At 37.1% G+C, this 24,872-nt stretch overlaps 2 protein-coding genes and 1 long non-coding RNA gene across 10 annotated transcripts in view; 2 read left to right on the plus strand and 1 right to left on the minus strand.

Moving 5' to 3' along the window:
• Nucleotides 1–5,423: 5,423 nt before the first annotated feature.
• Nucleotides 5,424–9,127, minus strand: LOC148970639 (uncharacterized). Of its 2 annotated transcripts, none has more exons than XR_016148194.1 (7): nt 8,487–9,127; nt 7,935–7,983; nt 7,681–7,750; nt 7,491–7,553; nt 7,026–7,120; nt 6,802–6,911; nt 5,424–5,932 (listed from the first exon to the last, which is right to left on the minus strand). It is a non-coding gene; the product is annotated as an uncharacterized LOC148970639 (long non-coding RNA). The 2 variants fall into 2 exon arrangements; XR_016148193.1 differs by having other exon boundaries at nt 7,681–7,786.
• A 55-nt stretch (nt 9,128–9,182) lies between these two features.
• Nucleotides 9,183–14,604, plus strand: dhh (desert hedgehog signaling molecule). Its single transcript, XM_039653067.2, has 3 exons — nt 9,183–10,086; nt 12,507–12,768; nt 13,065–14,604. The coding sequence occupies exons 1-3, from the start codon at nt 9,775–9,777 to the stop codon at nt 13,856–13,858; spliced, it is 1,368 nt and encodes a 455-aa protein (XP_039509001.2). The 5' UTR covers nt 9,183–9,774; the 3' UTR covers nt 13,859–14,604.
• Nucleotides 14,605–17,328: 2,724 nt separating this feature from the next.
• The window catches only part of kmt2d (lysine (K)-specific methyltransferase 2D), a 32,268-nt gene continuing 24,724 nt past the window's right edge, over nt 17,329–24,872 (plus strand). For 6 of the 7 annotated variants that reach the window (XM_039652816.2, XM_089124696.1, XM_089124692.1 and 3 more), the window contains exons 1-9: nt 20,049–20,427; nt 20,791–20,873; nt 21,220–21,331; nt 21,613–21,815; nt 22,963–23,072; nt 23,181–23,343; nt 23,432–23,603; nt 23,704–23,818; nt 24,501–24,682. In XM_039652816.2, the coding sequence (XP_039508750.2) occupies nt 20,825–20,873; nt 21,220–21,331; nt 21,613–21,815; nt 22,963–23,072; nt 23,181–23,343; nt 23,432–23,603; nt 23,704–23,818; nt 24,501–24,682 (1,106 nt within the window). In that variant the 5' untranslated portion in view covers nt 20,049–20,427; nt 20,791–20,824. Of the gene's footprint in view, nt 17,702–20,048; nt 20,428–20,790; nt 20,874–21,219; nt 21,332–21,612; nt 21,816–22,962; nt 23,073–23,180; nt 23,344–23,431; nt 23,604–23,703; nt 23,819–24,500; nt 24,683–24,872 lie in introns of those variants that run through there. The other variant, XM_039652815.2, reaches the window with a different exon arrangement.

Here is a 24,872-nt window from a genome sequence, read left to right on the forward strand (position 1 = left end):
ATCTGCTAAGGACCTTTCCATGGAGGTCAGCATACATTTCTTGCCATCTGAGCACCTGACTACTGCTTTAATGGCGCCGTTGTGGTTATGTTTAGCTCTGGTGTTAGTGTGCTTGTCTGTCCATACATCTTCCCCCAGCTGTTCCTCCACCCGTAGCTGGCCGGCTTTAATCAGGGTCTTTATTTTGCCCCAGGTCTGTCAGCAGTCCCGTAGAGACTCTGCTGCTGACCCATCCTGTGCTTTTCCCTCACGGATGCCCATGGCAGATAAAAGCCCTACATCATCAGGAGAGTGTGCAAGCCACTCGCTTTCTCCCGTTCACCCCCACCTCTATATCGTCCATCCGTTGTCCTCGTTGAGTGTTCATTTCCTTTTCCTTTTTTCTTTTCTCCTAAAGCAGAAAAAGAAATCCCGGCCTCTGATTATGATTTGTCTGTCTTAATTTTTGTTTTCTTGTCATTTCTTGTGTTCTTTGATGGATGTCCTGATAAACCTAAAATGTTGGATTTCCTCTGCTGAAACAGTTAAACCATAAAGGTTTTGTTTGTCATGAGGATCAAAAGTTAAAATAATATTAAATTGTGACTTATGCTAAAATAATATTTAACATAATATTAAAACAACACTGTAATCAAGTATTAGCTTGTCTTATAATCTTGCAAATTTACTTCAACAAAAGTATGGGGACATGTGGGACGAAAAAATCTAATTTTAAATATTAAATTGAGGTTTAGCGTTTAATGAAAAAAGGAAATATGTAGGCTAACTAGAAAAGAAAATGTCTAAAATTCTACACTATTTCTGAGTCACGTTTTAAAGCAAATTGTGACATTAATCATGTGAACTCACGTACCCTGCAAATAATGACGATAAATCCTGTCCTCTTACTTTTAGTTTACCTCAGAAACATTTAGTAAAACAATATTGGGTGGACGCATGCCACTTCTGTCAGCAGAGGGCATTTTTGACTGGTCTGAATGACTTCATCATATCAGAAAAGAGGAAGACAGGCAGTCTTTCACATGTTGCGATAGGCTATCGTTATTGTCAAAACACAAGAATGAAGGGGGAAATAGGCAGATTAGCTCCTGGCGGTAGTTTGAAGTGTGTGCCAAAGTGCATTAGAAGATATTATTCCTTCTGGAAAATAGAAAACTCTAGGCCGGAAAAGACTTGCTAATCAACTGATAATAATGGGTCGCTGCCCGCCTCCAACGGCACATCCACACCCACCTTGCACACTCATGACACACTCCCTTCACACACTCAAGAGCCTTTCTCACATAGACCTTAGAGAGGTGATTTTGTAAGAAAACAACTGACATAACCTGATTTTTTTTAAATAAATCAAGAAAAGGACAAATTTGGTTGTATTTTGAATCGGATTTCAAACTTGTTTTTTTGCTAAAAGCACGTCCTCGCCAATCTTGAACCACGTGATTGCGAAGAGAGAACTCCAACCATAGACTGTAAAAAGACTGCAGGTTTCCATACTGTAAGAAAGAAAGAAAGAAAGAAAGAAAGAAAGAAAGAAAGAAAGAAAGAAAGAAAGAAAGAAAGAAAGAAAGAAAGAAAGAAAGAAAGAAAGAAAGAAAGAAAGAAAGAAAGAAAGAAAGAAAGAAAGAAAGAAAGAAAGAAAGAAAGAAAGAAAGAAAGAAAGAAAGAAAGAAAGAAAGAAAGAAAGAAAGAAAGAAAGAAAGAAAGAAAGAAAGAAAGAAAGAAAGAAAGAAAGAAAGAAAGAAAGAAAGAAAGAAAGAAAGAAAGAAAGAAAGAAAGAAAGAAAGAAAGAAAGAAAGAAAGAAAGAAAGAAAGAAAGAAAGAAAGAAAGAAAGAAAGAAAGAAAGAAAGAAAGAAAGAAAGAAAGAAAGAAAGAAAGAAAGAAAGAAAGAAAGAAAGAAATATAATTATATCGTAATGTGGTAAAAAAAAATGTGCATGGTTAGGTTTTAACAGATAGATCACAGCATTTATTCGCGTTTCATTTATTTTAGTGCTAATCACTTCGACAATGAATGTCTTTTAGGCTACAAAAGTTTCGTGAAGAATCGGTTGCAGAACCAGCTGTGAAAATAGCAGCTGTATGGGACACACAAAGCATGTTTGGTTGGTGGACATTCATATTGGTGACCATAGCTATAACATGTCGACAAGGTTTGAATAATGAACCGAAACATTTGAGAGGAACAGTCTCTGTTTTCAAAGCTAAAGACGTCACTATTTAACAATGTTTCTCCAACAAACACAGCTCCAAAACTGAGCCACAACATGATCAACTGTATGAATGAGTTGTTTGAGTGAATGATTCAATGATTTAGTCATGAAGACAGGTAGGCCTTATTTTGAAGAATTAGATTTGCATTCACTAAATAAGTTCTATAGTAAAGCCTATATGGTATGGTACATTACATCCACAGTGTTGTCATTATCACGTGACTACAACTGTGGCCAATACTAAAGTGCCATCGTATGCTTGTTTAATATTGCTGAAGTAGGTCATCCGAGTGCCTATACTCTTTTATGAGTGTGAATTCTGACATACCGTATAGATTTTTTTTTGTCACATAGCCTACTGTTTTTTTTTCTTGCCTTCTAAATGAAGTATGTGATTTCAGATGCAGCCATGCAGTCACTTAAATAGTTATTGAATCAATCAGTGTTTTTGAACAAATGGGTTGAGGAATTGATTCAATGACTCACTCATAAAGACAATCCCTAGTCTGTCAACCTATATATCTGAACAAGCTTTTTATAGTACAGAGCTCTTAAAGTGACAATCACAAATTTCTACTACAATTTTCTATTTTTTTTTTTACAATAAATACTTAAGCAGGCTGTGAGTGTATTTTGAAGTATTAAGTGAAACGTGGTGAAGTTGTCCTTTGCATATTATCTTTTATTTTCCTGGTCGAATACTGCTGTAAAAACATGTTTCTAAATCTGGTCAGTATGATAGCAGGTACAATATATTATCTGCAACTTATTCTCTTCTCTTGAACTTTAACCTGTTTGTTTCAGATCAGGAAGTTCCACCCTGATCTGCTATTGTTGTGTCACAGACTTGTTGTATTACAATTATAATTTAGGCAAATTTAAATATCTTCTGAAAGCACAGAGCGCACGCATATATTGACAGTGCATGAGTGTCAACTAAGCCAGGCCATAATGCAGTATGTACATGTACAGCCATGTACACCTCTCATCCTGTTTATCCTTGATCCCAAGCATGTTATTTGAAGGTAAGGGGCAGCCTATGAAGCTGTATGTTGGCGCTGAAGCCAGAAATCATGTGCTTTTAGCATAGCACAGTAAAACACACCACCCTGCCTCTTCCTGCACTGATAACAGGGTGAGGGACGATAGAATTGACCGATGGTGGTGGGTCATAATGGGTGTCAGTTCCTTGACTCTTCTCGGCGACCCCCTCATCTCGGTCCCCCAAACAGCTTTTGTTTCAGGAAACATATTCTTTAAAGCATCTAGTCAGCATTTTCCTACTAAATCTAAGTGCCTCTACCTTATTTACAAGCCCGTGTTATGTAAACGTGCTCTGTGACGTCTGACATGATTGATTGAACACCATCACCCCTGAAGATCAGCTGACTATTCTAGGCAGTTTTGGAATCGAGGGCTTTGCGAATGACGCAGCATCTAATTTAGCTGAGGCCAAGTAAAGTAGCATGAGCTCAACGGTACTTTACTATTATAAGGCCAGGTGTAGTCACGATTCGTCTGCAACAATGGGAAAACGAGGGCTGGAGTAACTCTGGCAGGAAAGATCTCATTTTCTGTGCTGTGGCTGCTCAGGAAACTCAGCCATTCACTGTTCTATATACTCCCATCCTGAAGTGGGGGAGTGAGGTCGCTTAAGAGGGGGGATGCAGAAATACTAATAACAATTATACCGTTACCATTTTGAAACAGTTGTTTATTTGTATTGTCATCTCCTCCCTTTAATGTTTAATGGCAGCTATTTTCTCTATTTCCCCTTGGCGGAATGTCAGTAGGCCTATCACTGATTGTGCTCTTGAAAGCGTTTGCACTTGTGATTAAGCCTTTCCCCACATTTGCTGTTATTTGTGGTGTCTGGGACATGTGATTGAACCATAGATCTGTCTGCCAGAAGAACATAAAAGAAGACCTATGATCTTGGATCTTTGATTTATTTTAATATGTTGCATAAATATATTACTTGAACACAAAATTATCTTATTGTATAATGTTTTTTGTCCATTAGTGTGAGATAATTAAAATGGGTCATTTAAAAAAATATTATTTAAACCTGAAAATAAAGTTTTTGAAAAGTATTTTTTTTTTTGTAAATATCTTACTTTACAGCTGTTTTGTATCTCTGAGAGTCTGAGACCACATTGAATAATGGTCAAAATGTAAATTTAAAAGTTTAAAACAAAGACATGTTTGAAGGAAAATGAATATAACATATTACATTTAAATTTATCATAACTAAACCACCTGAACACAAAATAATAGCTTCATAGTTTTGTCCATTGGTGTAAACACATCTGGTTCAAAGTCTAAATTAAATCTAATAAACAATAAAAAAAATAATTAATATAAAATATTTTGTTTAAATAGGAAGGATTGAGAGATTTCCGAACAGCGTTAACCTTTACATGTTTTATCTGTGTGTGTGAATTAATGGTCTGAGATGCCAAAGGTCTGAATGCACATCATAGGTCAGCAGAAATCATTTTGATATTTTGCAGCCCTTTATTTTTCTTCCTCTCGCTATAGCATTGCCATATTGACTCAAGATATTTGTATTGTCTTCTAATTTTGAGCCATTGTTCTGAGGTGGTTTAAAATTACGGTGCTGATAAAACATGGGTGTTAACAGCCCAGAGGTCTTCTCGGCACGGGGTGCATGTGTCAGCCAGTGTCTTCTGCTTCAGGAGAAAAACAAAGAGAGAGAAATGAATGAGTCATAGAAATGTTGCGAATGACTGTTATCTATCTCTCATACATTCATCAACAACATACAACACCAATAAGTAAAAAACACATTTGTGTAACTGGACTTTTGAAACGCAAACCCTTGTGCCAACTGTGCCAACTATAGCCCCAGTCTCTATGGTGGTAGCGATGTGCTTCAACTACCCATTCTGTAAAATAAGCAACTGACATAGTGTAGCTTAATAGCAAACGCTTTTGGGGCATGTTGTCACAAAAGATCAACGAGTTGCCAATACTGTAGGCAACGTTTGTAGAAATTGATTTTAATAATATACCGACCCTGAGAAAATGCCAATTATAGCCTACCTATTAGCCCCAGTCTTCCCTGTTTCTCAGTTAAAGGAGAGACAAGTAGCATATGCTGTTAAATACACAGCAGAGGAAGGTAAAACTTTGCACTCAATAGACTGCAATGACTTCACAAATGCATGACTGTCTGGAAAGTCACCCAGTGGGCATTTGATGTCAATTTAACATCAAAATGACATCAAACATTGATGTCAAAATTACGTCACAAAATAGGTCAAAAATGAAAGTCAATTTGACGTCAAAGTGACAACGTCAATTTGATGTCAAGATTTTGACCTCTGCCGATGTCATTTTGATGTTATTTTGATCATGCTTTGTATGCATTTGATGCCAATTCAACATTTATTTGACGTCAAGATGTCATCATGTTGACGTCATTTTAATGCTATTTTGATATCATACAATATCAAGCTTTGATATCAATTCAACATAAATGTGACATCAAACATTGATGTCAAAATTACATAAAATTATTGACATATTTTGATATCATTTCAATGCTAAGCATCACTCAATTCCAACCTAAATGTACAATGACTGACAACATACACATACTTTGAGATCTGATATGTTTATTTTATTTTTTTGAGCAGTGTAATGCAGTGGGGGGGGGGGGGGGGGGGCTGTGGGTCACTCAAGGGCTCTCAAATGCCTGTAAAAGGGAACAAGAGAACAAGAAAACAAGAAAGCAAACATTAAAATGGGGCCTGTCCATTAACATAACAAATGCTTAGTACCCATCAGTAGTAGGCTACTCTACAGTATATAGAAAACTAAAAGATAATCCACATTATAGCCTAATCACATGCAGTTGTCAGATGTGCACTACTAATTAGGGCTTTCAAATGATTAATCAATCGCATCCAAAATAAAAGCTTTTGTTTTTTGTTTACATAATATGTGATTGCACTGTATATATATATATATATATACACACACACACACACACACATGCTTGTATATATTTAAGAAATATTTTCATGTTTATGCTGTATATAGATTTATATATAATTTAAATTATTTATAAATAACATTTTTTTATTAAATATACATGCATGTGTGTGTATATATATATATACACAAAATAATTATACACAGTGCACCCACATGTATTATGTAAACAAACTTTTATTTTGGATGTGATTAATCGTGATTAATCATTTGACAGCCCTAGTACTAATATATGATAATGGATCGAGTCAATTTTTGGTTAATTTGTGTTAACAGTGTCATATGTCAGGATCTCATTTCACTGCTAGTCATCAGTTCACATTTTGTGCGGAATTGTAGAATGTGAACATTCATTCAAAGCCAGACAGCAGTGATTTCAAAACATCACATTCGTCCAGGCTCTTCCCTATGTATGCGATTGATATCTTTTTTTTTCCATGGAGAATATTTTTCCCCCTATATCTTTCCAACATGTTTCGAAGGACCAGGTGTAGGGGTAAAATGAAGGGGAAGGGTAAAAAAAGAGAAATTGAATTGGGCCTAATCTACATTGTTTGCAGCAGCTCCTACCTTCCGGCGCCCAGTGCCCCCTCTTCTGTCCGGTGCAGCGAGCAAATGGTTGGCCGTAAGGCTACCAATGGAAGCTTCTGTGATGCCGGGTTGTTACTTCTAGATGGCACCTGAAAAAATGTAACAGCAATTGCCATTTATCTTGCACATACTGATCAAAATAAAAATCATGTAGAGAATAGAGCTATAGGTGGTGTAGGTGCACAAATAGAAAATATAATTACCTATTGCGACCTTATAAAGTTCAATTCTTCTGAAAGGCAGCTTGTCACCAGTCCCATCCATGTTCAGTATAGACATGAGGCTATTTGTGAGCACTCTGTAAATAAAAATGTGAATAAACAAAGTTATACATGCTGTACAGGAAGAAATGTGAAATAATGTCAGGGCTCACAAAATCGCTAGCCAGACGTCCCGGGCTATATTGTGTTTTCAGTAGGGCTACCAAAATACATAACTGTCCTGCCCAACAGGCTATCTGAAATAGTATGATCAAATTCCCCTAAACTTCTGCCTCGTTCCCCTAAATATATGTGATTAAGTGTAAACCACACAAATTCGTGTTCGCTTCGGTCTTGTTATAATCAGATTCAGCGTGTTCTTCATCTTCAATCCGCAGATCTGGGCGTATTCATTTAAGAGTATTAAATACATTTTAAGATATTAACCGCACAACTTCAGAGACTGACCTTTTCATCACAATGTTGATATTTTCCCACAGGGTAGCTGCACCAATTTGACATCGGAGCTGTCTGAAGGAATAATTTAGCAAATATGCAGAAATGTATATGAGGAACAAGAATATGTGAATAAGATATTGTATGTCTAATAATTGCATCTGTTAGCAAATGTTTGTTTTACTTTTTCATAGTAACCTACCATGAGTTTTCGTTTTTCCTCGCTGGTTAGCTGTCTGTTAAGCTGTTGAAGCGGAGTCGTTTTTGGAACTCTGAATGTCAGACCAAAGAGAGCAAGACATCATATTCTATACAAACAAAAAATTTGCATTAAAAAAAAAAATTCAATGCAGCAGCTATTTTTTGTTTAGAAGAACACACTTACTTTTCTCTTACATTGGGAAAGGAATATTTTTAGGACAGTAACGTTATATGGATACTACCATTGCAACTTACCTCTTATTCAAATCAGTGACAGATCTGGGGCTGGTAACGTTAAGTTACGCTGGAAAAAAAAAATTAAAACATTTCACATGCTTAGGATATCATTTTACTATCATTGTTAATTTGTCATCTCTAACGTTAGCCTTGTAACGGGCTAAAGCTTGAAATGTCCACTTTTAAACCAACAAATTCGAATCGACAGTAAATATCGTCGCCGGTCGGTTTGGCCCCAGAAAACCAGTAAAATCGACATTTTTCCACACACACACACACACACACACACACACACACACACACACACACACACACACACACACACACACACACACTTTTAAAATCATACGATGGCAGACAGGAAGACACTTCTTCCATACCAGAATGTCAACGTTACAGTTAAGCTAATCTCCGGTTAAATTAGCAAGCTAACTCGCTCAGGTAAAGGGCAAGGCTGTGGAATTATTCGACATATTTCTGACAATTACACCCAATCAGATTAAGTAGCCTATGTATAAGATGGTGTATTAACATAATAACAACAATAGCATATGCTAGCTGGTTACTTACCAAGAGTTGAAAGAGGAGTATTTTTTAAAATTGAAATCGACGATCTCTCTGGCAGTGAGCAGACGTGTGAGTGAGGGCGGTTATGCAAATCTTCTACTTTTCCGCGCGATATGACCAGGATGTGACGTCTTTTTGTAGTCAATTTGTAGTCGATGATGATCATTTTAAAAATCAGCTTCAATGTCAGATTAAATTGACCTTTTATAGTATATGCAATTATAGTGTCTGCTGTCATTTTAATCAAGAACTGAATTAAACTAGCTAGGATTTAAATAAAATAAAAATGCAAAATACATAGACCTACAACTTTCAAGATCGGTCTTTTAGATGTTGAAAATTAGTCGCATTGATTTACAGTGAGTAATAAATATACTTTTTCAGACATCGTTTTGATATACATTTCACATCAAATTGACGTTTTAATTCCTGACATCAAATCAACATCGATTTAATGTCAATGATATTGACCTGAGATGTAGGGACAAGAAAAAACATGTCGGATTGATACCTTTGTTTGGCCTCTTTACAACCACAAGGTAATAATTACAAAATATAATGAAAATATTCATATTCATGCATGTTATACATGGTGGTCAAAATCTTGACTATTTGTTGATGTCAAATTGACGTCAAGGTGCCCGCTGGGCAGTCTGGCGCGCGAGGAGGCGTGTGCGCTACTGTCCCGGAGCGCGCAGGAAGGGAGGGCGATTTGCGGGAGCAAAAAGCGGGAGCAAACACATGTTGATCCAGAGTCAGAGCCCTCATACAGTAAAGGAATGAAATTATGCTTGAGCGCGACTAAGGCAGGACAAACAGAGACACGCGTTGTGAACATTATTGCAGAACGCGGAGCTGTCCAAGGTGGGGAAGGATGATGGGTTGAAGCACCTGTTGCTATGCCAATATCTACAAACGAGAACGTGGATGCGATCATTCCATATCAGCTTGGAATACTGAAAATTGGCTATATAAATTTGACCTGTGTTAGCTCATTGAGAGCTATTTTATGCAAATTATATGGAAATTTCTTCAGTGTTAAACACTCACCGTGTCTGGATGTCGGATGCATTGATGTTAAGGTCTAAATTTCAGTTTAATCTGGAAGCCATTACACTTTGGTCAATGATTCACGAGCCTAGTCCCCACGAGTGCCCATTTTAATTCAACACCGTGATATGGACATGGAAAAAGTCGGTTGTGTAAACGAAATGCAACGAGGTGCTGGGAGAGACGCTCGCGCTGCAGGGTTCGCGGCTCGCTGATCTCCTGGCACACTTCACGCGCGTCAATGACGTTGACTCCTTGGTTAAGGCTGGCAAGGCTCGGCCTGCTGACCGCGTGTCTTTATTCATGGCTGGCGGTTGACGGATGCGGGCCGGGTCCCGGTTACGGCAGTCGCCCTAGGCAACGCAAGTTAACTCCAATGTCTTACAAGCAGTACGTGCCCGGTGTCTCTGAGAACAACCTGGGAGCGAGCGGAAGAGCGGAGGGCAGGATAACGAGGGATTCGGAAGGCTTCAATAAGCTCGTGTGCAACTACAACCCTGACATTGTCTTCAAAGACGAGGAACATACCAAAGCCGACCGGTTAATGACCAAGGTAAAGGAAACCCCTGTCATAACGGTTAATATAATCCACCGCGTCATATTTTTTGCAGTGCTTTTTGTGTCTCTCATTAACGAGTGTGAACAATGATTAAATATTCTTTTTTAGACTTTCTTCGTGTCTTTTTCTTTTTATGTGATAGGCCTATACATTTGTGTGTGTATATTAAAACAAGTTTACATAACCCATTAAAATATCTTTTGGAAAAAAAGAAAGAAATTATATATTTTAATATTTTTCTATATAGGCTATGTTAAGAATACCCTTTGCATTTTTAAAGCATTACTCGATATTTATTGAAATGATTATTTACGAATATCTCATTATGACATCACTGTTGTCACTATCTTACATTAGGTAGTCATGAAGGAAAGTTTTTAAATAGTCTAGTCAATACTTCTTAGGTATTGTCCAGTAAACAGTTTATTATATATAAAAAAAGATATGCCATATATTAGCATTAAATTGTCTTTCATATTAACAGAAGTGTGGATTCAAGCACACCACCCACAAATCCACTAATAGAATGTTTAAAATCTAATTTAAAATCAAAATGGAGAATTAAGGCACAGATTTCGTGGAATGACCCAGATGCATGTCTGGTGGCCCATTCAACCCTCTCAGCCATCCATGACATACTTCATGCACAGTTAAACAGCTACTTGAAAATACAGGGGTTTTGAGATTCCTGTAATTCAGATGTCTTTCATAGTTTTCTATAGTTGCAAATTGATGCAAATAACAAATACACACTGACAGAAGGTGAATTATTCAGAACAGGCCATGCAAAATAAATTACCTCAAATTAAAGAAATCTTAACAATTAATTATTTTAATGTTTAGATTTGTGCAGCTGAAACTCTGGGACCATGAGGAGAGATTTTGACGGTCATGATATCATGATGTTGATAGCATGTTTACCCAGCCATTTTCCCTAGGCAATGTAAAAAAACAAAACAAAACATGACAATAGGACTGTCTGCCACTCCACCATTTAATCTTTAACCAAGTTCTTCATTAGAGCTATAAAATAATCACTACACCTCTACTTCCTTACCATGGGAGTGTGTGAATGTGTTCTCTTGTATAAACGTGATATAGGTAAGGCAGATAACATTGTGAAGAACGCAGACAAACTAAATATTTTTTTTAAACCTTAAATACACACAAGTCGCAATATGAGACATTCAGAAAACTTGTTTCTTTAAGGCAATATGATGAAAATTGCAGTTAAATAAGTCCTAATCTGTAACGGTATCATTTAATGATATCATTCTCAACGTTTTGAGATATTACTGATAAGTTTGATACCACTGATAATAAGTTTGACTAGATTAGTGAGTACTCTTATGAAAGTGCTTTGCGTTGGTGTATGTGTACGTATGCATGTGCCCTCTTGTTGCCCAAGTCTGAAAGCTATCCTTTGTGCATCTTTTCAAGCCTCTGCGGGGTCGCCTGTGCAGAATTCTCGCCTGTTGAAGTAATGGCACCATTGGAAAAGCCTCTATTGTAGTTTTCACAATGAATTGCCTCTGTCCAACAGCATTGCGAGAAAAATCTCCCTGGTTTGTTTTCTTCCCCTCTTGATTTCTCACTCTTGCTGTCACATTCCCAAGAACACGTCTAAACATTCCACCCATCTGCCCTCTCGCTCGGACTGGTTCTTGCTTTCTTCTCGCTTGCCTTGGCTTTTCGACCCTGTTTTGCTCTCTCACCTTTTCCCATACCCTCTCAATCACAACCCTATAGGTCACATTATATTATTTTCACAGACAAATTATACCACCTTCTCACAGATTCCCCATCACGTGAGGTGTAGAGAGACACAACATTTTGAAAATCTGTGGAGGAAGTCTAAATGCTTTAGTACAGAGTCTCAAGGTTAACACTGGGGTCGTTCAAAAGACTGTGTGAAAATGTTCCCATCGTGTGAAGAGGAAAAAAAGGGAATTGACCTTGACTTCACTCTGTGACCATGCTGAAGTGTCCGAAGAATGCTGGAAATGAGTTAAAGTAGCTTTGTTCTTGTTAGATGTTAAGGGGGTGGAAATGGCCTTTCGCAGAGCTGAGTATGCTGGACAAAAAATGTCTAGATGTCTACCAGCACCAATTTTTGCCAAACGATTGTGAAAATAGTTCAATGTCATGTAATTTGCATGCTTTCAAAGTAAGAAGGGAGATGGTTAAAGTGAAAATTCACCCAAAAATGAAAATGATTCCTTATGTTGTTGTAAACTGGTATGACTTTCTTTTTCCGTGAAGATATTTTGATAAATGTTGAAGAAAGAATGAATGTCATACAGGTTTACAATGACATAGGGGTGAGTAAATGGTTACATACTTTTAAACTAATGGAATGTTTTGTCCTTCGGTTTGTGTCACCTGTATGATGGTTTCATTACTTTTTCCACTAGCGCTGTAAGGACTGCCTCAATAAACTGGCAATAGCAGTGATGAACCAATGGTTTGGGGTCCGACTGCGAGTGACAGAGGCCTGGGATGAGGACGGCCATCACCCGGATGGTTCTTTACATTATGAGGGCCGTGCTGTCGACATCACCACCTCAGACCGAGACACAGATAAATATGGACTACTTGCCCAGTTGGCAGTTGAGGCTGGATTTGATTGGGTGCACTATGAATCCAGGTATCATGTACACTGCTCAGTCAAAGCCGGTAAGCTGCTAAGTTTTTCCTTTTCAGTGTTATTCCTCGTTCAGATCATGTAAATTTCACCCAAATATTGAAATGCTGTCCTTATTTACTCACCCTCAAAACTGTATGAGGTACAAATTAGAAGATATTTAAAAAAAAAATGTCCATACAATGACAGTCAATGGGGTCCAGTGTCGATTTGGACCCCATTGACTTACAGTGTATGGACAAATGATGGTGAGTAAATGATAACAGCATTTAGATTTTTGGGTGAACTATCCATTTAATTTAATTCCACCTCTATATTTTTTTTACAGATCACTCTGTAGCCGTGGAGAAAGGTGGCTGCTTTTCAGGACTGGGACTTGTGACAATGTCCGATGGTGTTCAAAGGCCTATTTCGAGGTTGTGGCCTGGGGAACAGGTGCTTTCCTTGTCTGGGTCAGGTGAACTTGTTCTCAGTCGGGTACTTCTCTTTCTACATTTGAATAGAGAGAGCAGAGCCACTTTCTTCATTTTTGGCACCGAAAATGGTAAACAAATGGCAATAACTCCCAATCACCTTATCTTTGCGGCTCACAATCTCGAACTGCACCACCATGAGTATGAAGCTATTTTTGCCAAAGAAGTTAGGATTGGGGACTATATACTTACTACTGGAGACAATAGAGGAATTCAGCCATCTAAAGTGGTCTCGATTTCACTGGAGGAGAGGATGGGGGTTTATGCTCCTTTGACAGAACATGGAAACTTAGTTGTGGATGGCGTGCTGGTATCCAACTACGCTTCTGTTGAAGATCACAGACTCGCACACTGGGCGTTTTGGCCTGTCCGTGTCCTGTTTGGCTTTTTCCACACAGAAATGGAAGAAAACGTACAAAGAGTGGTGGTTAAAAGTAGTGCCATGGTCCCTAATATCTGTTCCACAAATCAAACCTTCCTTACAAATGAGATGCACAACAGTTCTTCCAGCACATGCAGCAAATTCCAAGATGCCAAAGTAGAACTGGAAAATGAACACAGTTTTTTGCCGCAAAATGAGGTTTACTGGTATGCGAGGCTTTTGCACACATTAGGACGGATATTTCTTGACCCTCAGAAGTTTTACTGATGGTTAAGACACAGAATATGCAAACATAATATAAAACTGATTTTTGAATTGACCAAAAAAAGAAAATGCATTAGGCAATATAACTGGTATAATTACTCACCACATAACATCCAGTTACAATTACTTTATTAATTGAGAATATGTAAATGTGTTGCCGTTATAAATATACTGTATGTGAAATATTCAAATCATATTTTTCAGATAATACTTGTCATATTGAATAATCACCATATGGACAATAACGGGATTTGAAATGTAAACTTGTATTTTTATGTTTGTTTTACAAGAAGATATTTCAAAGAGTAATAAATATTTATTTTTATACATTTGGATTCATAATATATATTGCATGTAGTTCAAATGGCTTGAGGTCCTTTGTTATACCAAACAGACACTGATACAATCTTATTTTTTACTTATTGTAGTTTTATATACTTTATTCACACAAAACGCAGAGAGTTTTATTCTCACTAGAGTTGTACTGAGTACAATATCATGTCAGTTCCCCATTTGAAAAATCAGAATATTACATTACATCCTGTAGTTATTCATTTCGAAGTTCTAAACAGAAATGAGTTGCCAACCAAATATTGTGTTAACACTATTTAACCATGTCTAACTAATTGAGGTTAATTTCCAGTGTCTGAAATGATGGTGCTGAACAGGAATTAACAGTGCATCACACCCCCTTGTGGACACCAAAGAATACACCACTTTCTGATGTGCTTGGGATGATTTACAAATTATCTGCTCTGAAAAACAGCTTCCTGAAATTAATAAAATTGATGAAGTAATAAATTATTGTTTGTGATATTTTTAAGTTGTTTTCTATTACTGTTTTCGTATAAAAAATATATGTATCAGCATTAATGCCAAAAGCTTCTTTTGTTTAATTTTAATAAATGCAATCCCAATAATACCAAAAATCACATTGGGTGTGTAATGTGCATATAGGCAATTCTTTTTTTAAAACTGAAACAAAATGTCCAATTATAGTGCACTACTATGCCAATCCATTACAGCCTGACAATCTAAAAGAATAAGCATTTTGAGACGCTTTTGAGACTGTTGGTTTTTAGAAGTGCATTTCCTCTATTTATTTTTCTCAGCTGTAAAGGTAGAGAAGGGGATTATCTTGGTCATGGAGGGGGCAGATGGACACCCCCCACCCCCACTCCCACTGGAGAGGAGCTGTTCTCAACTCCATCTGGATCAGGCCAATGGCAAAGACTGTAATGTAGACCCACCCAACCATTACCTTTGGTGAAACAATCAGATTTTTTTAAGATAAGCGTATTCAGGCTTCATTCAAACCTTTCCTGTTCAAATTAATCCCATGCAGTGAAAGCAGGGAAGAAGTTATCTTGTCAATGGGTTAGTTTATGGTTGTTGTGTTTTTTAAATATGCCATGTTATGTTCTGTATAGAGATCAATATACCAGTTTGTGTTTTAAACATATACTGTGCACAGAATATGCTTGTACTGTGCAACTGAATCTTGCAATATCAGACTTTCTGATTTAAACGTGACATAATACAGCATGATTGAGTCATATATTAGAAAGAACATGACTGCATTGTGGTAGATGTTGGTAGTGCATTTCATAAAGCCATCGTTTCATTCTTCTCTAGTATGCAAATGAAACATTTGGTTTGTTTGGGTGTGTTAAGTTACTGCTTGCGATCCAAACTATGCCACATTAATGGCTTGTCAACTCAAAGAACACCACCTGCTTGGTTTCTTCACTAGATAAATAATAATAGTTTATTCAACCATCCTCTGTAGATTGAAATAAGATTATATTTAATAAGAAATAGACATGTATTACAGGCAGGCATACATAATAGAGACATTTTATTTAAAAATGGGCAGCTTATGCATCTGCACGGGATCAATAAAGTCGGCATCTTTATAAATCTATATTTATCTAGTCTAATAGACATAGGTAACCTTTGATCGGGCAATATTTTGTGGTCTCATTTACTCATTTTAAATGTTTTGGTTACAATTGATTTTCGTTGAGCCAAGTGTGCTGATTTTGAAAGCAAAGATAAACTGACATCTATTATGACCAAATGTCTCTGTACTGAGAGTGATGCCTGTGAGCAATGTGAGACACTTAAAATGGCTACCTTTTTAAGGCATTGAATAAACAAAATAAATAATTGAATAATTTAATTGTGTACTTCAATAGACAGCAGAGGTGGACAGTATACACTTTCGAGTATTATTTTTTTCTGGAAACTTGTTACTTTAACAAAGACAAATATCATACTTTTTGCTCCACTACATTTCTGTCAAGGTTCTTGAGTAGATAGTAACGTCAGTCAGGGGATGATTTTGGTTGCATGGGTTGCATTTTGGGTTGGAAAATAAAGCCGGTTTGACGTCAGAACTCGACACCGGATTGACGTTGGATTTAGTTTGGAAATGAAATTCGGGTTGACGTCAGAACCGACCTGATTTTCATTTCCAACCACAATACAACGTCTGTCCAATGTTGGAGATTAACGCCAATCTGACGTTGGATTCTGACATCAGACTGATTTTCATTTGCAACGTTGGGTTTGGTCTTAAATGCAAATTTAAGTAAGGCTAACATATTCATTGTAAAAACAAAACTTTAAATAGGGCACTATTTGAGGGAACAGCCATTTGGGTGTCCGAAACCATTGTGGATGTTATTGAGTGCACACACTCACATTCAATCCCACTACTGGAACTGGGTTCTGGAAATAAATTTGATATTGAGGTAGGCCTATAGGTAGACAGGCATAGATTCAGAGGCATATAAGTAAAGCCTTCTGTAAGTATTACTTGCAACAATAAAATACAATATATTGACATAAACTTTTAAAAATGGAGCAATAATTACCAGTATCTACTTTAGAATAGAATAGAATAGAATAGAATAAATCTTTATTGTCCATCAGGGTGGACATTTTTTTTTGGGTCACCAAACATACAAGCTAGATAAGCATACAAACGTCACAAACAAAGGAAATATATATATATATATATATACAATGTAAAATATCATAGTGAAGATAAATATACTTTTAAGTCCAATTGTATAAGATAACTCATTTGTTATTGTCATGGGATAAAGAGGGTGAATATTTAGATAGATAGATAGATAGATAGATAGATAGATAGATAGATAGATAGATAGATAGATAGATAGATAGATAGATAGATAGATAGATAGAAAGACAGACAGATTTGTGGGCCTATTCTAATAATAAATTAATAATAATAAAAACAAACAAAAAACAACAACAGTTATTAGTTATTGTCAATACAGCATCGCAGCTCTCCAGCACAAGAGACAGGTAAAACGGGAGAAACACTCACTAACTAACTTACCCATGACCCAGAGTGCACCCCTGTTTGTCCTTTCAAAAGTAGGGGTCGCAGTTGAACTAGCATAGGTATAAAAAAAAAAACATGTTTTAATCTGCAGCCTGCACTCGCACAGACAGAAAGCTGGTGCCGTATCCTTCAAACTGTTACATGAAGCAAGTTTATCAAACAAGCTTGCGAGATTTCACCAGATTGAAGATCTGGGTGTGGGGGTTAGCCTAAGCTACTCAGTCTGGATGAAAGCAGCAAACATGAGAGTCCAGCATGAACTCATTTGATTCACTCGTATTGGCCAACCAAAATCTTAATATCAGGTAGTTTTGCAAACGTTTGCTCGTCCGACAGCACTTCCCCCATCAACAACAAACTAGTAAACCCTGCCTAGCCAAAGCTAGCTTAATGAAATGAAACGGACCCCAGCGATTATTATCCGGAGGATTGTTCCGATCATGTACGAGGACGTTAGCAGCGCATTGTAGGTGAGTATTAAAAGAAGTATTTAATTTTTTAAATGAATATATATACTTGCTGATTAATCACCCTAGCAATACTCGGGCCCCCCTTCTACCTCCATTTAGCGAAGTGAGTGCGAATCTGTTGGCCAAAATGAATGCGCTGCTAGCTTCATACGTAACTTACCATTGCGTTTCCTAAACTCAAGGTTAAAAACACCAGCGTTCGGAACGTGATGTTATTGTGCAGGCCGTTTAGGTTCTTTTACGATAGTTCGTTGTGGCTTTTAGTTTAGCTTGGTGCATGAGTGTTTATGTCCTTGGTAATGGGTAAGCCATATTTTTTAGCCAGCACTACTAGTCCATGAACGTTCCGTCATTAAGACCGTATGAACACGGAAACCACTAAAGCTTAAGAGTTAGTGTGTTGCTTATTGTCAGATATATCATGTTATTCCGAACGCTTTATTTGTCATCAAAGTCCATAAAACTGCTCTATTTGTTTTTGCTGGAAAGAGCAACAGCATTTTGGAGTATGAAAGTGTCTGGCTAGCAAGAGTTAGCAGATGTGAAACTGGGAGATTTGTTTTATTTATTTATTTTGGCAAAAGTGGGACTGATAATAAAATCTGATCAAAATTGGTGATTGTTGTAATATATTTCGTTTTATAGCAGTGGTTGTAGTTTTATATACCACATAGAGACGCTAACGTTATTTGCAGCCTGTTAGCATGCACTGCTTTACACAGGCAGTACGTTTGTTTCCTTTTTAATATTTTCCTCCGTAAAAGAACAAAACAATTGAAAATTCTGTTACAGAGGCACATAGTTTAAAATGGATTTGGTTTAAGGACTGCTGTCTGTAGCATGTGTGAATGTGATCGTCAGTTAGCGTGTTAGGACTTAAAACTGCTTGGGAAACATGTCAACAAATTAGTGTGAAAGGATTTAGCTTGACAGTTTATTCCGAATTAAAGGGTCAGGGATTGTCAAATGGCGTTGAAGCCATATATTTTAGGAATCGGGTGTTTTCAAATATTTGTTCAGCTAAACAATAATAAATAATGACAATAAAACACCAGTGCGAATGACATCAATGTCCCATATTTGTGTATTAGCTACGCAGTTGAAAGTTAAAATAGGGAAGCAGTGCGTGCAGGATTACACAGTTCCTTATGCAAACATCTTAGTGAAACTATTCGAGATCAAACCGAGGAAAGAAATTACATTATGAACGTTTAAAATATTTTTTTTTCTTTTATAGAAAAAAAATGGTCCCAGTAAGAGCAAGTTTATAAGAGTTTCCTGAATAATCAGCATATCAGAATAAACCAGAATATCAACACAATGCGAAATGCATGCATTCCTCCATAAGTCATACTACTTTTTTCGTGTCTATAAGTTAATTTAACGATTAATATGATCTGTAAATCCAATTATCTTTTATTATATGCAAACATTAATGTAAGAATTTTGTCCGAAGCATTTTGTGTTACTAGTTTAGGCTTTTAGGATGTCCACCAATCACTTTAAAAATCTAACTGCCAATTTTGTGTTTTTTTCCACCATACATTCAAATTCCTTTAAATGTTATTAGACATTATAAATATAAAGACATTAAAGTGATAAGACATTAATAGAAATCACTTTAATTATTATTGTTGTTTTCTAAATAATAAAATGTTAAACTGTTACAGTCTTCTGATTTCATCTCTTACAAAATTGTTTACACACACACACGAAACACATTTAAATGAGAGGAAATGGGCATATAAATCAAGACGTGTGTGGACCTGACAAGGACAGGACATATTTCAGTTTGAGTTTTGTTTTTGTTTTTTCCTTTTTTCTTTAGGCTACTATGATATATATATATATATATATATATATATATGAAGAGTTCAGATGCAAAAGCCTCTAAATGCCATTTGAAATTTTCTTCTTTAATGATGATTTTTATCAAGCTTGTATATTTAAGTTCAGTAATTTCACTTAAATAACAATTAATAGGTAATTATCTTTGCCATTTAAGTGAAATTACTGAACTTAAATATACAAGTTTGATAAAAATCATCATTAAAGAAGAAAATTTCAAATGGCATTTAGAGGCTTTTGCATCTGAACTCTTCATATATATATATATATATATAGATAGATAGATAGATAGATAGATAGATAGATAGATAGATAGATAGATAGATAGATAGATAGATAGATAGATAGATAGATAGATAGATAGATACGCTGCAAATTGAGTTATGGTGTGGTTTTTGTCAGTTCGACTACATTTGAGTTTATAAACGTACACTATATAACAGGCGGAACAAAATAACGTTGCCCATGTTTTAGCCCGACCTCGTTTTGTGCGTCACAGGAAGCGCGGTACACGGAAGTTGTATTTTCTTTGTGTTTCTCCCTTTAGCGTCGTTTTACATAAAGAAAGTAACACGTTATCTTAGAAATGCACGAATTTGTAGACTTTTATTGACCGCGGGTCATCACTAAGCAACGGAGCTGTCTATACGTGTCTGTATATACCTGGTTTGATGATGGGCGAATGGATTATTTTGCATAGAGTTTGTTAACCCCGGCCAGAATGCTAGCGTGTTAGCAGCTTCTAGGCACTACTGTAAGCTGAGCAGAACGACGCAGCTGCAGGATCAGACAAATTTAACAGACCGACTAACCGTTGTTTATCTACCAGCGCTAACCAAAACGGAGAAAATGCACCGAACACGCGAATCCACCTCATGGTTTGTATTTAATCAGTTGCTTTGTGTTTTCCTATATACACTAATGTTTGCGTAGTTAGGTGTGGAGTAATTTGAACTTTGCTGGATTATGTACATTAAGTACGCGTTTGCGGAATGACTGGACATTCCCAAATGCAGTTGATCGGATGGTGTGCATTATCAAGAGAGAGGTTGACCAGTCCAACTTTTTCATTACCGCCTCTGAGAGGCTTAAATAAAATGGGACAGTGGTTTTGTGGTTTTAGATCATTGCAAAACATGGATTTGTACATGCATTCTGCTCTACTTTGGTGGCAGGATCATTTTGTTTGGTTTTGTTTGATGGTTTTGTTTTAAACCATCTAACTGTCCTCCCTGTTTCAGATCTCTGCAATAGAGATCTTCTTCAGGAGTTGGAATGGACGAGCAGAAATCAAACTGCGAAGAAAATGATTCAGAAACTGCAGGTTAGTAATCGTCAGGAAAACATGCACCAGAAAAATATGATGAATTCTTTAGCCATAAGTGTGTCTGATGTTCACAAGTGCCTTTACTGTTTTAAAGGGCATTGAAACCCTTTTTAAAATTTTATTCATGCACAGTTTTGTGGATGCATTACTGTCAATAGCTTAAAGCATATAAAGAAATAATCTTAAATCTTGCACCAGAATGATAGCTTTAAATGGTGATCCTCTCTTACATGTGACCTTTTCTTGAATTCCCTGTGAGGGAACAGTGCTACCTTTCTGGGATTTTTAAAGGGCACTTTTATATTTTCTCCATCTTAACTTACGGCTACCATGTTTCTCTCAGCTGATGATGGGACCCCTGCAAAGGAGAGCGTCCAAGTTGAAGGGGATCTGAGTGTCCCTGTTGCTGCAGAGGACATCTCAGGCACTACTGTGGACACTTCCTGCTCATCATTGTAAGGCCTTCTTTAAATATTGCAGTTTGCGCTGCTTTGCATAAAATGTAGGTCATGCTTGAATAGCTCAGTTTATAGGAAAAGGCTATCTTCATTAAATAGAACATGAGGTTATGTAGACAAAATAGTCAGTCGTTTAGAGCCTTAGATCTATCAGCCAAGGTCAAATGACACACAGAATTTGAATATTAATGCATCCCATTTGATTGCAATAAGCAGTTTTTTTGAAACAATGTGTTCGGAGTTGCTGATCATCATTTTTGTGTTGGTGTTATTTTTAGGGAGATTGTCAGGGCCTGTGCTCTGTGTAACTGTGTGGAGCGTAGTCTGCATGGTCAACGGGAGCTCCGGTGGTTTGGACCCTCTTCTGATCGGCCCAGCTTGGAGCCCTCTGTCTCCTCTCTGCCAGCAGCTGGAAACGATGACCTGTCTTCCATTGGATTCTCTGAATCCACCTGTCTGGCATCTTTCTTTGATGACACAGGTTAGGAGATCAAATGTACTCATAGTGATATCACTGTCATTTTCAGATGCTCTAGTGAGACACTTTAAGACACAGTAGTTTCTTCCCAATTTGGAACCCTTTTTATGACTATTTTGGACAATACAGAGTTGAACTGTTTCTTTTAAATTAACATTCTTATGCCATGACCCCACTCTCATTCAAAAGTTAGGGGTCACTATGATTTCTGAAGTTTTCTTAAGTTTCTTATGGTCACAAAGTCCTCATTTATTTGATAAATGCATTTAAATTGTGAAACATTATTACAATTAAAAATAACCGTCTTCAATTTTGATTTTTTTTTTTACGGAAGCACCAATATGAAAATTTTGGTTGATTCCGATAACCGATCATTCTTTATATTTGAAAGCCGATAACCAATATATTGGCCGATAAATGGTTATATAAATTTTGAAGAGCCTTATTTCAAAAACAAAAGGCTCACCATTAAAATGCTTGTCACTTGTAATGTTCTCATTATAATTTTATGTAGCCTATATGACAACATGATTTGCGCTGCACATGTTGCACTTAACTGTATTTTCCTTAATGAAATGATTCCAATCATATTTCAAGCAATTCAAAACCATCATGGGCAAATTTTCTTATCGGGCCGATAACTGTATTAAAAATGAACTCGTCGGCCGATACTGACATGTATCATGACGCCTGGCGCTCCTTTGTCCAGAGCACATAGACAAGGCAGAGGAGATTGTACAGAAAATATGTTGGCTGATATATCATGCATCCCTACTTAAAAAAAAAAAAAAGTATTTTATTCCTATGATGGCAAAGCTAAATGTACTGATTTTCTGATTTGGTGCATAAGAAGCTTATCTGATAATTATTATCAATATTGAAGACAGTTTTGTGGATGCAGTAATTTCCCCTCCAAAAGAACAGCATTTATTTGAAATATGTATCTTTGTATCATTATAAATGTCTTATGTCACTTTTGTGTCACATTAGTTTGAAATTAATAATTTATATTTTACATTATACAAATGTAAATTCAAAAATATTATAAAATCAAGATCCAAATTGGGATAAGAAAAAAACTCATAATCCTTGTCCATAAATATTTGTTTTCCTCAATTGTTATAATTGCAAATCCTTTCTTATGAAACAGGGAGCTGCTGGGTTCACCACTGGTGTGCCGTGTGGTCAGAGGGAGTGAAACAGACTGAGGGTGAGGTGCTGATAAACGTGGATAAGGCAGTCATCTCAGGGATACAGCGGGTAGGCCGAAAGCTTCCTTCATCAAAGTATCAAACCTCATCAATATTGCTTTATGGCGAGCAAATGAACTTTCCCAGCTTCTACATGACTATTCTATCTCTGCTTCAGCCATGTGATTATTGTAAAAGGATGGGCGCTACCATCCAATGCCGGGCCGAAGGCTGCTCACGGTTCTACCACTTCCCCTGCTCGGCTGCGAGTGGATCATTCCAGTCCATGAAGCAGCTGGCGCTCCTCTGTCCAGAGCACATAGACAAGGCAGAGGAGATTGGTACGGAATTGCAGCGGAAGAAATTCAATATCATCAGTAATTAACATTTGCAATTTTTGAGATGACAATCTCTGTGTTTGTTTTGCAGCCGGAGAGGAGGCACGGTGCGCAGTGTGCGACTCTGTTGGGGACCTGTCGGGTTTGCTATACTGTACGGGCTGTGGGCAGCACTATCATGACGCCTGTCTAGAAATCAGCGCTACACCACTTCAGCGGTCAGGCTGGCAGTGTCCCGAGTGCAAAGTTTGCCAGACCTGCAGGTATGCTTGAATGCTTTATATAAAGTTGATGTCATAAAACTATTTATATCCGTGATTACAGACTTTGTGGTAAAAACGTATTTTTTTTAATGATGTACAGGCAACCAGGAGAAGATTCAAAGATGCTGGTTTGCGATGCATGTGACAAGGGCTACCACACCTTCTGTCTACTGCCAGCCATGGACTCTGTGCCCCCTGATTCATGGAAGTGCAAAGTAAGCTTATATTCATGAGTCACTCTTACATGCCCTGAATATATCACAATTTAAGGCAGAAATTAGACCTGTGCAGTTTATTTACATAGTTGCTCTGCTCTTTTCACATACCCAGATTTGGGTGGAGAAACCACTTGAGTTCGCTGCGATTTAACCATATCGTTGAAACAGAAAATAACTTTATTTAGTTTAAATAAAATGTCATCAAGGCACTTTTAAGAGGCCGTTCACACAGAACAGTTTATTGTTTATTCCACTATGCTGTTTCCATTGTTTTTCTATGTAAACATGTGCTAGATTACAACCTTTGACCATTGCGTCACGTCTAGTATCCTTTGCAACGTCTTACGGTTGATACGCCTTTCTAAAAACACAGTGCTCAAGTAAAAAGGGTCAACTTAAAAAAACAAAACACATCTCTAGTGTGTTTTTATGGCATGCAAATCTTTTTCAGTTTCACTGCCCTGCGTCTCGCATTTTTAACTGCAAAACACACTTGATGATTGGCCTCTAAGGAGGTTCAAAATGTGTGCCATTCCTTTTAAAATGTCCATTTGAGTGATTGTGGCATGTGATGGTGATATCAGTTTGAACAGATGTTTGGCAAATAGGAAAATGTGATTTTTGTGAGTGAAATATCACTCTATTGGTTTGGCTGACCTTATTTGCATGTCTGTTTCAGCGGTGTCGTGTTTGTATTGACTGTGGCATGCGAGGGATGAAGCTTCCTGGCTCTGAACAGTGGTTTGAGAGCTACACAGTATGCGATGGCTGTCAGCGCAGGCGCACCTCTGTCTGCGGTGTGTGCAGTAAAGCTGTGGAGCCTTCGGCCTCCCTCCAACATTGCTGTGCCATCTGCCACAGGTTAGTTTTTTGTACCCTCTGCTATAAAGCACAGGCAGGTTGAGCTGCTTCCTTGTCTTGAGCAGAGCGTTTGATGCTGTGCAAAAAAACAGTTTACTAAAATGGAGGTGACCTTTTAAAAATTCTGTATTTTGAAGCAATGTTTGATATGAAATTACAAAACTGACTTACAGTTGTATTTGCATATTTG

Source organism: Pimephales promelas, chromosome 20 (assembly GCF_988280905.1).
Source record: "Pimephales promelas chromosome 20, fPimPro1.hap1.1, whole genome shotgun sequence".
NCBI lineage: Eukaryota > Metazoa > Chordata > Actinopteri > Cypriniformes > Leuciscidae > Pimephales > Pimephales promelas.